This window comes from Pleurodeles waltl, chromosome 1_1 (genome assembly GCF_031143425.1).
Source record: "Pleurodeles waltl isolate 20211129_DDA chromosome 1_1, aPleWal1.hap1.20221129, whole genome shotgun sequence".
Classification (NCBI taxonomy): domain Eukaryota; kingdom Metazoa; phylum Chordata; class Amphibia; order Caudata; family Salamandridae; genus Pleurodeles; species Pleurodeles waltl.
The window spans coordinates 864,662,288-864,677,168 of NC_090436.1; the positions used below are offsets into that span (position 1 = coordinate 864,662,288).

General features: G+C 40.7%; 1 protein-coding gene across 1 annotated transcript in view; it reads left to right on the forward strand.

Annotated features, from left to right (window-relative positions):
* The window catches only part of SLC28A3 (solute carrier family 28 member 3), a 281,213-nt gene that overhangs the window by 228,136 nt on the left and 38,196 nt on the right, over positions 1 to 14,881 (forward strand). Inside the window, exons 11-13 of the mRNA XM_069229756.1 lie at positions 1,515 to 1,640; positions 6,802 to 6,932; positions 8,334 to 8,502. Coding sequence (XP_069085857.1) covers positions 1,515 to 1,640; positions 6,802 to 6,932; positions 8,334 to 8,502 — 426 coding nt within the window. The remainder of the gene's footprint in view (positions 1 to 1,514; positions 1,641 to 6,801; positions 6,933 to 8,333; positions 8,503 to 14,881) is intronic.

Sequence of the window (14,881 nt, forward strand, 5' to 3'; positions counted from 1 at the left end):
ATGGGCTTTGCAGACAGTGAACATTACGAGGGTGCTGGTGCACCCTGCAGGCTACTAGATTTCCGCCGGCTCTATTACGAGCCAGAGAAAATGCTGTAGCCTGTTTCACCTCCCTTCTAGAGCAAATCATAGTACATTTGGTGATTCAAACAATTTAAGGATATTTGCATATCAATGTGTATGATAATAGTTTGCCATAGTTTTCATGAAACCGTTGATTGGTTTAAAACAGTCAGTTTGATCACCAAACATAGGGGGTGGCTGGTAATGTTTTTTTTCTATTTGATTATTACAGTCAGGGGTACATACTGAACCCCAAATTGTCCAATGGTATCCTTGCTCTCTGTCCCCTGGGCTCTGCAATGCAGTTGATGTGATTCAGCTCTGCATATAGTCCGCAGAGTCTCCCCAGGATCAGAACTGAATGGTAAATGTTGGTTTCTCTGGAGACACAATATGAATGACAAATTAATAGAATATGTGTACAACAGATGGTGCAGCACGATTGGCACAATCCAATTTCACGTAAAGTGGAATGGCTGCATGTAAATGGTATCTTTTGTTGGGTGCATGTATCTTTGACTTTGTCCTTAGCCAAAAAATACAGGAATATTGTCAGTCATGGACTACCGGGCCCTAAGCCTACAACATGAGGGCTCTCGCCACGTCAGTGGTCACAGCTGAAGAAAACTATTATCTAAGATTCTTAGGCAGTGTTCCTAGTGTGAATGAGAGCCACAATATATTCCAACTGCGTTTGGCCAATTCGTTTCACCTTCATCGTATAGGATTTTAACTCGGGCTCTTTCTTTTCTTCCGGTGATATGAGCTATTCCTTTTGTCCACCTCATATGTGCACTTGGAGTGAATACGATTCTATGAAGTGAGGTTGAGAGGCCTCTTTCAAGAGCTCTGTAGGCGGTGACAAAGCACCATCAACCATCGACATCATTCACCCGTCATGGTTACCGTTCTAGTTGCTCTAATATGTAGTCGGATATAGAGAATCAGTGGAGCAGAAATAAAATCACTGCTTGTCATCTTGCGTTGTGGGATCAGGAAGTCTCACTGAGTGCCTTGGTGGTAGATTTGAACCATGATATAAATCCATCTTCATTTTTCTGAAACGATTTGTTCACGTCTCCACCTCGTTGATTTAGCTTAATTGCGCCTTAATTTCCTCCTCACAGTAGTGCTCAGAAAAGGAACGGTTGAGCATAGGAACTGTGATGATTTTGCAGTGAATTTGTGATTGGTGTTGTCCAATAATTTTTCAAACTCCAGGTTCGTTTTACCAAAGTAAATCTTGTCACATGGTCAGATAATTCCATAAAGTAAATAGATACATTAATGGCAGTAAAGATAAACGGGTTGATGAATGGTAACGGATGGGTGGACGGATTCGTCCTATTCTTTCGGGCAAATTGATACAATCAATGGTACTGCTTTTCTGAACAATTGGGGTTGCTAGACGTTGTCGAAAAAGCTTTAATATGTGTTTTTTTCATTTTCAGACTGAGTCCCCTCTTTTGATTCGTCCATATCTAAACGATCTCACAAAGTCCGAAATACATGCAGTCATGACAGCAGGATTCTCTACTATCGCGGGAAGTGTGCTAGGAGCATATATTTCCTTCGGGGTAAGCACAGAAAACATATGTCTGTATTCTCCAATGTGTTTCTACATATCGTAAATTAATTCGTAATAATTTATGCTGATTCAAGTAATTGTGTGTGTAGTGTACCAAACTTACTGTTGTGATGCGTCATAAGAGAAGCATTCCATGTAATGAAGGTTCAATTACGTTGGACCAGATTCACAAAGCGGTTTTTCGATCCTAATAGTACTTCTATGATTTACAAGTACTGGATCTGTGGTGGCAAGGCATTCACAAAAGGTGACATTGCAGGTATTGATTCATTTACTCCTCTGTGATACAGCCTCACAGTCATGTTATGTTGCACAGGAATACATTACATGGAAGGAGTGGAGAGTCGGTGGATCTAGGTGTGATTTCCCTTTTAGGAATGTAAACACAGAGAAATATGTCTGTTTGTGAGCATCCACAAACTCTCTCTGACTCCGAAGGAAATGATCACCAGTTTACACAAATGACGTGCTAAACAAACCCACCTTCCAGGATGGGAAGGGGAAAAGAAGAGAACATCCTCAGATTTTGTTGGAGTGTAGGGCAAAATACAAATGTTTTCTCAAAGGAGGAAAAAACACAAAATGTGCTATTGTACAGCAGTGCTCTCGTTCCTTTAAGCGGAATTTGACAGACCATAAAATTACACATTATGGCAAAGATACGGCAAAAAAGTGACATGACTTTCTCAAGAGTACAACTCGAATTGGCACAGTTTTCCATGCATACCTTTTGAGAGTTTTCTTAAACCAAAAGAAAATCCATTCAGGTTGGTAAGAAATCTCTGTACGTTTTTTTGTTGCTATTTGTGTGAATCAGGACCAATGTTTCTAAATTGTATGTTTCCCAAATCTTCTTTATCAAGTGTGCAGTTGATATAAACATCATATTTTCTCAAAAACCTCCCAGTCAGGCTCATTTTGACTCCTATGCTGCATGTTTATTCATGTACAAATGTTTTTTACTTCCAATTCCAGATTCTGAATTGGGCACAAATTGATCTTGGAGTTGAGATTTACCATTTGCAAATCCTTTTGGGTATTACATAGAGGAATTTGCACAGGTAAACAGTGTCCAAACAACATTACATTTTGGTTTTTCTCATCAGTAAGTACAAAACTGTGATATTGCTCATTTCAATGAAGAAAGCATTGAGCAGGCCAAAAATTGCTCATGGCAATACGGCCACCATGCAGTAACAGGATTGATCCCGGGAGGTCCTGCGGGAAACAGATGCCAAGCCTTTTTACTGGTGAGCCCTTATAATGTATGGTCACATTTTTAAATATGACTACCATTCTAAATCTATTTTAAAGTTGTCCACATCAGGCCCATTACTTTACTAAAGTCTTGATTTGTGAGAGATTTACAGGATGATGTGAAATGGCAGTTTTCTATCAAACTACCGCAGATTATTTACAATTGCTCAATAACAAAGAGACTGAGTCAACCAATGATGTAGGTTCAAACTAGTTCCATTGCGGTTGTCCCGGCATTTTAATGAAACTGCTAAGAAAGTTGCAAGTGACAAGGGGTGTTCCAGCCGTCAGACAATGCGCTGTTTGTCTTTTCATACAAAGTCATCTGTTGTCCTGCTTTTCCTAATCCATTAATCCCTCGACTAATGTGTTTAATTCCTTTGGTCTGCCTTGACTGGGATGACTACATTGCACTGTATATATGAACTTAACATTTTTAACTTCTCGGTTCTTGATGTTGTCACAGCTAGATTAATGTGTATATCAAAGCAGTAAAACATGGTATTTCATATACTGTTTCCTGCCTTTAGCCCGGTTCTGTTTCATAGTATTTGTTTTTACTTATGAGTACATTTCATTAACCTGTCGTTCCAATATACAATTAAATATGCTTTAGTGATTTGGGATTCATTGAGTTTTGCAGCTTCTTAGCTATTAACAGAGATGTAGAGTAACCAAGACATTTCAGAAAGGAAGCGTAGAAAAGTACTTAAATGAATCACCTTAAAAGTATGATGTGCGTATATCTGAAGCAGGAGAAATGCTAATTACGCATGCTGACAAAAATAATTTCCTAATTTTTAAACTACACATACACATTCAGAGTACTTCCTTTTGATAATGATATGTAGGTTTTATTTAAGTAGGTATGGTGTCACTTGCATTTATGCAGACCCCTCATTTAGAGTTTGGCAAAGTGGAAACCCTGAGAAAAAGAGGAAATATAAGAAAAGGTGTTTTAAAATCCACTTGCGTTACAACCAAAGTCACTTGCCCATAACTGCCAAAGATAGTCTCAAGAACAGAGTCCTGGGGACTTTGGAGTCTTGGTCTGCCATGGGAGCCTGCAGTTTGCAGGGGAACCAGGAAGTGTCACGTTTCTGGAGTAGAAGAAGGTTGTTGGCTACTGGAAGAATTCCCAGTTTACAGAAGAAGCACTGTGAGGACATTGGAAACTGTTGTGTATATTGTGGAATCCACAATCCGCTACCATGAAGTGAACTGACTTTATTTGAATACAAAGTGAAGAAACTGGAGGAAAATTAATTTGATAAACCTGAAGTTCTCTGCTTGGAGGAAATGTTTTAAGTAGTTCTGACTCGGAGTCTGTGTCAAAGTGCAGCCATGACCTTTGGGCTTTGTGATTTATTTACATTCATGTGGGATGGTGGCACTTGGTGGAAGCCATTGCTCATTAGTCTTTACACCCTCTGCAACAGATTGGAAATTCTTCACATTGTGTAGCTGGTATGGAGGACGTGCTGCTGAAGAGCAAATATTGCAATTGCTCAATGATATCAAAGAAAAGCTTTGGACACATTTTAGTAGCTTGAAGCATAGATTTATTGTGATCAGATTTAGCTCTGCAGATGCTAGATGTGTAGTTACTTGTGGCAAGCCTGGAAGCAGAGAGACTAGAGGGAGAGGATGCTTGTCGTCAGTTTTTCTCAAGAAAAGTCAGATGTTTTCTTTCAGCATAAACTTTCTTTGAGTACTAGGGGAGAGAAGATTTAGGACTTTTCCTTGTGCTTTTCAGCAGAACATATTATTTAATCAGGTATTCTATGCATTGATTGTAACCCATTGCTGTGGCATTAATGTCCCCTTCAGAAAGTTGGGGGGGGGGAGGGGGACAAAGGAAATCTCAAGCATTGTTGTCAGATTTGTTGGTATCAGTGTTTTTGTTGCCATAGAATCCTTATTTTTCTCTCTTAAATTGACCTGATGTTTTCTGTTGGACAAAGGATTTCATTGTATACTGGAATGGGGTCAAGACTGTTCAAAAGTGTGTCCTTGGATAAAATGAGGTGCAAAATAGAACCTTTGCAATGAGTTGGTTTCTGACAGTGTGGTTGAGGTTCGTTTTCACAGAGAAAAGAAGAGAACACATTTTTATTATCTTCAACCAGTTGGAGATTGAAGCCCCCGGAGAAGACAAGAGCCTGTGTGTGAATAAGCTTTGCTGGTATAAATTCCAAGCATTCCTCAACAAAAGTGTTGTTTTCTCCTGGAGGGAGATGTTCATTCTGAGGCTAGAGGCCTTGTTGTTCCAAATTTCAAGAGAAAGGTATTGGAAGAAGTGAAATTTTGTAATTTGAAGTAATTTGGAGATCCATCACCACCATTTCTTATTTAACGGCCACAGCTCAGAATAGAACAAATGAGGGGAGAGAAGGAGTGCTAGTACAGTATACAAAGTAAGAGTTGAATGAGTCGATTTGGAAGTAGTGCAGTTTGGGCAATCAGTTGGAATCTGAATCAGGTCCGTAGATCCCTTTTTCTTAGGTGGAGGATATGGAAGGCGAGGTCTGTGGTTCTGGATAATGGGTATACTGGAACTATCCTGGAGTCGGTAATGGCTGTTTGTTGACAAAGTTTAAATTAGCATAGCTTTCGATTTACTTTATCATCCAGTGCAGGGTTTGTTCTGTTGCGTCTAGTGTCATGGTTGTTCTTAAGTATAATTTCGCCACATGAGTTGTTTCTCAGATAATGAAGAGTATGTGAGGGGTATAGTGGTAACCACAGTTGAATGTGGTCTCTGAAGTAGAGATTTCTTGGGACAAAGTGTCCATTTCTTTTGAAAGAAAAGTCACTGGGGATAAGAACTCAGGAGAAATAGGGATGGATGGTGCATGGAGAGGTGGTTTAGAACATCATGGGGGTAGGGGTCTGTTTATAAAGTAATTTTCCAGGGAGTTCATCTTGGAGAAGGTAGGAGGATAGTGCTAGCAGAGCCCCACTTGGAAGTCTGCTATGGGGGAGGAGTTAGTAAGAGGCAGAGGGAAGGATGGGGCAAGAAAGCTGAAGTTGTTGCCTCCTCTATACCTGTGTGCAGGGGACCACAATGGATGAGAGCATTTTGTAATATTAATGCATCATTCAAAGTTGCTGTACTGTGGAGAGGCACATTCAGACTTTGATTCACCAAGCATCCTGAACTATACATTAAAACAGCATATAAGAACCACAGGAAACGCCAATGGTCTGATCTTGACTGCAGATTTTTTGGCTTTTCCAAAGATAGGTTCCATTGATATGATTCATAATGACCTTATAATTTCAAAGAGGACGAAAGTTAGGAAAGCAATAAGTTTGCTATCTTGGTACAAAGAATGATGAAGTATGAGTATGACAAACACTTTGCAAGATGGGCGTCCATGCATTATTGCGCATTCACATGCATGGGCAGCCACCTTGCAATGTTACTGGTTATATTTTATGGCAAAAACATTCAAAGGTAGCTGCCAGTACATCTGCATGCATAAGTGAACTTCTTGAAAGTAGCAGTTTTTGGAAAGGGGTTGGGCACTTGAGGAAGTAAAAAAACAATTTTAAATACTTAAAGAGAGAACTCAATTTACATAGTCTATAAAGACAGTACAAATTGACCCACAAGCTCTAGCAATGAAGGGGACATGTATGTGGTGTGAGTACACATGGTGCGTAAACAAATTGCAGTCACCCACACAAAGGAGAGCCAATACCTGAAGTGGACTGGCCAATTGCCCAGTGCTATATGATTTGATGGATTAAAGCAAGATATGAAAGACAGTATATCATATATCATTTTTAAATTGTCAGGTAAAACAGCTAAGGTCAGATCTAAAAATAGGTTTAAAATGTTCTTTTTGCAAAGTATAAAGATCAACTCCCCCCTTTGTTAATTCCAGGTTTCCTCTTCTCATTTACTATCTGCATCAGTGATGTCAGCGCCAGCAGCATTAGCTGTTTCTAAACTCTTCTGGCCCGAAACCCAAACAACCAAAGTAACTCTTCACTCTGGCATGAAATTGGAAAAAGGGTAAGTAGACAATAAAAACACTCTTGAGATGATCATTGCTTCTACGCCATCTCCACTGTTGTAAATGTGGTGGCCTACAGTGCCTTTGTGTGATCGGTCACTAGCGTCCTTGGTGGGGATTTCACCAGAAATCTGTCGTGTTTTAAGATCTTTTATTTAATTGGCTACTGTGAGACTCATTTAGCAGTCATTTGTACCGTCGGATATAATCTCTTTCAGAGCTTTTGTATGCCCAGCTCTGCCACCTAGAGGTATTTTAAAAAAACAGATGTATAAACTGGCTTATATTAAGGATCCCTAACAATGTTCTTGCTGGCAAAACCCTCATAGGTGTATTTGGTAGCCAGTGACCTGCACTGTGTGATTTCAAACACTGATGAAGTCATAGTCAAGGGCCTTATCTACAGAAGGGTGGTAACACATGAGGCTCTGTAAAGCAATTGGGGCATAATTTTCTCCATAAGTGTAATTTTCACTGGAGGGTTCTCCGCTGGAGAAAATTACACTTAAGGAGGAAAGATCAATTCTCCGGGAAATTGCATTTAATGTAGGAAATTATGTTAGCCCTGCTTTTTTTGAGGATTGTACATAATCAGTCCACGTTCGAGTTAAGCTGAAGATACTCTTCACAAACTGAATGTTCTTAAGGTTCTTTCTTCATACTTTGACCATATCAGAGAGATGAACCTTTCTTCAGGATATTCCTTTTACCTTAAATTGTATAGCTATATGTTAACTTACGAGTAACAGCTACCCCTTTACACTTATGGGAGGCTCTGCATTTCTGTAAACACAGCAACAAGTAGTAACAGCAACATTTAACTTTATTAATTTTGTTGAAGTGTTTGCTTCTCATTATCTGACATATTTGGATGTTATATTTTCCTAAGAGTAATTTTCATGTAGTTTTCTGTGTGATGCATAATTTCAACTAAAATAACGCAAAAAACCTGATCGGTAGTGTTACTGTAACAAATTAAGGTTGGTCTGATTGTACTTCAATTAGACCCAGCTTTGCAAAAGGATATTATTTGCTTTATACTCCTATTTTCTGTGAAGTACTGTAGATAACTATCTGCGAAGGATCCGCAAGGGATTCAGCAGTAACGTTTAGACTAGTTTTAATTAAGTGACTAATACTTTCTACTTCTCCTAATGCTGTCCTAATTACCATATTTGTTTATCGTGGGCAAAACCCAACATTTTAGGTTGCATTGTGAACGTGTCTGTGAGTAACTGGCATATTAAAAATATATTTCATAATAACAATTGTTCCTGTTAATAGACACTCCCGAAATTCACCAAATGATGTAAATATGCAGAAATTGTCAGTGAAAAACAAATGGCTGCCTAGTCAAGTGTTGCTTCCTCAATGTCATTGTGATTTTTTTTTCCACTAAGAGATGCAAGAAACCTGTTGGAAGCAGCCAGTCTCGGAGCCTCTGCTTCAATTCCTCTTGTGGCAAACATTGCTGTGAATCTGATGGCCTTCCTGTCTCTGCTGGCCTTCTTCAATGCGGTCCTGGCCTGGCTGGGAAACATGTTTGACTATCCACAACTGAGTTTTGAGGTGAAAAATCATAGTTTTCCAGGAACGGATATTATGTGGATATAATGTGTATATATTTGTGGTTTTCTTTGGAAAAGGGATGCTAAATTAAGATTGTCTCTCCCACTGTTGGAGGGCTGATCCATTTTCGGGTTAAGCTCCTGGGTTCATATAGCGCATAAAAGTGGGTCTGGACACAACGTCAGCATTTCTAGCAGGCAAAATCACTATGTAAACTATGTAAACTCAGCAACATCATGAAGACAACTACAGTGAGGGTCAAATTGTTGGCCATTATGTCACCAGCGTAACAAACAACTTGTAAGTAAAGGGTCTTTGAACAATTAAAACAATGACATATAATTTTATTAATAAATACATTAATTATAAGTTAAATAAAAAATAGGGGACTTTGGAGGGTTTGTCCCTCAGATATATTATTTACGTATTTTATGTCTATCTTAGTTCAAAATAACTTTTAAAACGTAGCATGAATTAGTGCTATAAGTTAATTAAACGTTAGGGTTCATTTAATAACGAAAATAAATATTTATTCATATTTAAAGCTCAAAGTTAGTTTCTTATATTAAATTCATTATGTATTCAAAAGTTAGGTTTACTTTAATAATGTAAATTAATTATAAATGAAGTACACACTTTAAATGTTATGGTTTAGGTAATAAAATAAATGATAAAATGAATCAAAATATCTAAAAGCTAGTTTATTACAGTTCATTAATCATAAATTATTCAAATGCATTTAATTGGTACTATTAGGTTATGCATAATAAATGAAAAACATGTCAGTACAATGAAGAACAAACTAATGATAAAAAGGTAAAGAAGGTGAAGTAGATGTAGGATAGATGCAGTGGATCCAGCTTCTGGCAAAAAAATTAGAAATGTCCTTTGCATTTTTCAGTTCGGTCTCCACCTCAAAACTCTTGGAAGGAACTGTTTCATGTAAACGTCGTACCAGTGTGTATCAGTTATTAGTTTTTCTTGTGATTCACTGCATCATAAATGTAAATGATTCCCAGCAGGCACGTGATTATTTATTGTTTCAAAGAAGCTGAAATGAATCAAAATTACAATACATGAGCAGACAGTATAGCATCCCAAAAAAATAACATAATTTTTTTTATGTGGTGAGGGCATCCACCAGTTTATATTTTCGGTGACAGGGCTGGATTCCTGAAGAAGTTAGAAACAAGCAAACACAGGTGTGCCCTCTAGTTGTACACCAGAGAAGTATGATTTCTATAATTTTCCCTCTAGTATTCCTGTGTGAAATGTGAAATATTGTAGTTTATTTTTTTCTTTTTCTCTACATTTCCACGTAAATATTTCCCTTTCCTAGAGTATTTTCTCACACTACCTTCAATTTGATGTACTACATAACATCCTTGTTACAGTAGTACAAAGAGGCTGATGATGGAAAAAGTGACCTTGCTTAGAAGTAAAAGTACATATACATTTGTATGAGCATGACATTATACAGCAGGTGGAGACAGAGCATGGTGGCATTTGCAATACATTAGTGCAAGATGGCTGATTGTGGTTGCAGTAAGCTTGCACTGCAGAAGAGGGCATTAATTACTCACAGTTTTATGATGTAAACCCCAGATCAGAAGTGTAGAGTTTCCGTCAATCCAGAAAGCAAAGTATTTACATGGCAGAAGTACACCAAGTGCACACGTGTTATAGTGTTATTTAACTGAGACATTGTTGAGGGACACAGCCCAGAAGAGGTGTGTGTGAAAAGGTGTATTTTCGGGTTGGCCTTGAATTTCATGAGGCCATGAGAGATTCACATCACTGAGGGAAAAATGTTGTAGAGATGGAGAGCTTTGTATATTTTCTAAGCCAACTGGTTTTGCTTGAGTATTGTTAATTTAGGATTCTCCTGTATTGTGGCAAGGATAACATTTTCACTGTTTAAACAATGTGTGGGATTAAGCAGGGATTTGTCACACTCCCTTGGGCTATAACTAACAGTTGTGGATTGTAGGAAGGCCGTATGGTTTCACTCAGGCATAATATGACCACACCTCAGGATATGATGGCCAGGCTTTAGTATAAGTGGCCAAGCTGGGCATTAAGAGGCTACACTTTGTCAGATGATGGAAACACTTGAGCCAAAGACCTGCATTTACTATGGAACCCAGTGGTCTTTCCTGATCAAAAGATGACCCTATATGTCTGCTGCATCACAGTACACCTGTTTCCATTTTCTTAAACTAACCATTGTAAAATCTGTTGAGAAAGGATCTCTAAGGTAACATACTATTCACCCCTTGGAGAAGAAAACACAATAATCAGTGGCGTAACAATAACAAACTGTGAGGGGGCCCCCTCTGCAAAATATGCTATAGCTCCCCCCACACTCACATCAGTAGGGGCCGAGGGGCCCCTGTAGGAAGCTGGCTGTGTACCTACTATACCAAAATGAAGTGAAGTGTGCACAGAGTCCAGGGGTTCCCCAGAGGCTTAACAGAGGCTAAGGTGGATAATACTAATGCTCTGTTTTGTGGTAGTGTGGTCGAGCAGTTAGGCTTATCAGAGGGTAGTGCAAAGATTTTGTTGTACACACACAGTTACAAAATGAGGCACACACTCAATGACTAACTCCAGGCCAATGTTTTTATATAGCAAAAATATATTTTTGTTACTTTATTAATAGAACTAAAAGGTCTTTGTTGCAGGTAAGTACAGTTGTAACTAAGAATCAAGCTTATGTATCAAATTTACTTTGTTTAGGTTTTGCAGATAAGACAGTTTCCAAGTAAGTTTCACTTTTCAATTTTCAAACATTGACACAGTGCAATTTCTCATAGAAACCAATGCAGTGCTAAGGGAGAAAAAGTGTTAGCACAGTTAACATCTAAGTACTCGACTTACGATCCCAGTCTTCAGGGGTTAGGATTTCCACAGGTCAAAGTTCAAGGTTACCCCCAAAAGTGAACCACCAGCAATGCAGGCCGGCCGGGTGCAGAGGTACTATGAGGACTGGGGGTGCTCGGTAGAACACAATTGCAAGTACCTGTGGTTTCAGGACAGAGGGCGTGGGGGGGTTTAGGTCAGCACCTGGGGGGGCACAGGTCAGCACCAAACATACACCCTCAGTGGCAAAGGGGCAGCCGGGTGCAGGGCGCAAACACAGCGTTGGGCACCCAATGCTTTTCAATGGGGGAACCCTTTGGTCACAAATATGTTGCAGGCTACGTCCAGGAGCAAAAGACTGGACAGGAAGGAGAGGCACCCGCTGGACGTTGCTGGACCATTGGTGGGATTCCCCCAGGCCAGGGGGCTGTGGGTGCAGAGGTACCTTTAGACGACAGGATTCCTCGTCAGATCTGGTTGCGGTCAAGGAGGACCTCTGGATTCAGACTGCAGGCATCGTTGTGTTGGCCAGGAGGTGTCACCCCAGGGTGGACTCGAGGTTGGAATTGCCTGGGGACCTTCTCTGGACTGGTGGGCCACCTGGACTCGGGCCGTGGCGCGTTGGGTGCAGAGTAGACAGAGCTTGCGGATTCGGTGCAGTTCTGGAGTTTTTTTCTGGATAGGGCTGCTGCCCTCTGGAGTGCTAGGTCCTCCGGGGCTTTGCCAAGGTCGCTGGTCCTGCAGGATGCTTAGCCTTTTTGTAGCAGTAGTCTTGAAGCTGCAGAAAGGTCGGTAGGGCTGGGGCCAAGTCAGTTGTCATCTGGAGTCTTCACTGCTGGGGTCGGCTCTGCAGTCCTTCTTCTTTCTTCTTTCTTGAGGTCACCAGGAATCTGGTGAGAAAGGTGCGAGGTGCCCCTAAATACTAGATTTAGGGGCGTCACAGGGCTCTGAAGGCGGAAGCGAATGGCTACTGTCCCTGAGGGTGGCTACACCCTTCCTGTGCCCACTCCCTTTGGGGAGGGGGGCACATTCCTATCACTATTGGTCTCTCTCTTCCAAAACAAGATGGAGGATTCTACAAGGAGGGGGTCACTTCAGCTCTGGACTCCTTAGGGTTGGTCCTAGCTGCAGTGGTCACTCTCCTTCTTTTACCTGATTTTCCTACCGGACGTGCTGCCAAAAGTGGGGCTTGGTCCAGGGTGGGGGAGGACAGGCATCTCCACTAGCTGGAGTGCCCTGGGGCACTGTAACAGGAGGCCTGAGATCTTTGAGGCTCACCACCAAGTGTTGCAGTTTATGCGGGGGTGAAGCACCTCCACCCAGAGCAGGCTTTGTTCTTGACCCCAGAGAGCACTAAGGCTCTCACCCCATGGGGTCAGAAACTTGTCTCTTAGTGGCAGGCTGGCACAGACCAGTCAGCCCTACACTAGAGGGTTGGGAAAATATGGGGGGCATCTCAAAGATGCCTTCTGTGTGCATTTTACAATACATGCAATGTGCTGAGACGTTTGATACCAAACTTTCCATTCTTCAGTGAAGCTTTCCTGGAGCTGTGGAGTTAATAATGACCAACTCCCAGCCCATGTCCTTAATATGGCCACACTGCACTTCCAATGTCTAAGAAGGGAGCTATGCCCTCACCAGTGGTATAGTGCATCCTGCCTTATGGCTGTAAGGCCTGTTAGAGGGGTGACTTGCCTAAGCCACAGACTTTACCTTTTTCTCACTACCAGCACACACAATCTGCAATGGCAGTATGCATGTGTTTGGTGAGGGATCCCTTAGGAGAGCACCATCTATGCTGCAGCCCTTAGTGACCCTCTCTGTCAACAGGGGCCATGGTATCACTGGTACCTTTTACAAGGGACTTATCTGTGTGCCAGAGGTATGCCAATTGAGGAAACAATGGTACAGTTTGAGGGAAAGAACACAGGTGCTGGGTCCTGGTTAGCAGGATCCCAGCACACACTCAGTCAGGTTAGCATCAGATATCTGGCAAAAAGTGGGGGTCACAGGAAAATATTGAACTGGGGGATGAGTGGCTGAAGGCCACCAGGCTAGAGACCAAAGACCAGCAAAGCTATCTCAAAGCCCTCATCCTCCTAAACTTATAAATTCAGTCACACAATTCAGATAAGAAAGCGAGGATCACAACCTTTGTGACTTCAATCATGAGTCTCCAAAATGTATATCAAAATTGGCACCGAATAGTTTCTGGTGATTTCAATATCGGACTCTTTCAAAGCTCAGCTATCGATAATCTCTTCAGTTTACAGCAAGGTAAGAAACCCAACATGAATGGTCAAATTCTAAATTTCAGGACTAATCACAAGATGAGTCAATTCCTCAATGTTCACAAAAGGCTTGAAAAACATTAAAAAAAATACAGAACAGCAACTTCAAAGAAGACAAGCCATCAGCAACAACTTTTCTCAGTAGTCAGACCAGCTCAATTGTTGATTACACACTAATAAACATTGACTAATTTTCCTTGGTAGGCCATTCCAAATTGACCCCCCTCCTGAAAGAGACCATCTTCCCCAAGATTTTAAATATAATTTGTGTCCCATCAACCAATGGCAATGACTGGTTTAAACTCACATCCTTATTATCAAAACCTGAGAAGACTCAAATGGAGGGATATGGCTATGGAACAAATCATGTCACTGATATATACCCTAGTAGATACTAATCAGGGTACAAGAAACACGACAGAAGCAGTATAGCATACATAGGAGGAGTTAATAAGGAATTTACTCATCGCACTGCCCACCTGCCCAATGGTTAACTCAAATCAACAAGAAAATCTTGCTACTTTAAGCCCTCAAAGTCAGATTTTGTATACAAATCAGCTGCGTGAAAAATAGGAACATATGAATAGAAAAGTAAGTGGGCTAACCCAGACTGATAAAAAAGACAAGGTGCTAAATAAATCCCGATTGGGGCAGCTAAGAACAACCTACAAAATAGCAAGATGGAAAGCAAAAAGAAATTGTGAGGAAGGAATATGGAATAAGCTCTTAGAGTAAGCAACCCAATAGTAACCCAATAGTAAACAATTTTGTGGTGAGATAAACAAGATGGCCATGGGACAAAATCATCAATGCAAGGATCTCCGAGGATGCCTGGGTGTCCCACATTCATGCCATGTACTCACCCCCAGATAGTGAAATCATCAGCGGTAAAAGTTTGAACACGAGTAATGTAGGGATATCAAGGGTTGATATCATTGGAAGGCAATCCCAACATCAGTTGAGTTCAGCAGACATCTCCTTACACCCACAGTATACTGAATGTTCAAATATTTTGACCATTCAAAGGATCCAGTCAATGTCACATAGCTTTAATCATTTAGACAACCTCAAAGAACCACTAACAGATGCAAATCAGTTGGTACAGATATTTAAAAAACTGAAGGCTGGAGACGCACCAGGCCTTAATGGCCTTCTCAACACCCTGTTTAAGCGAGACGTTAACTTCTGGGCTAAATATTTAACACCTCTATTCAAAAGGATTC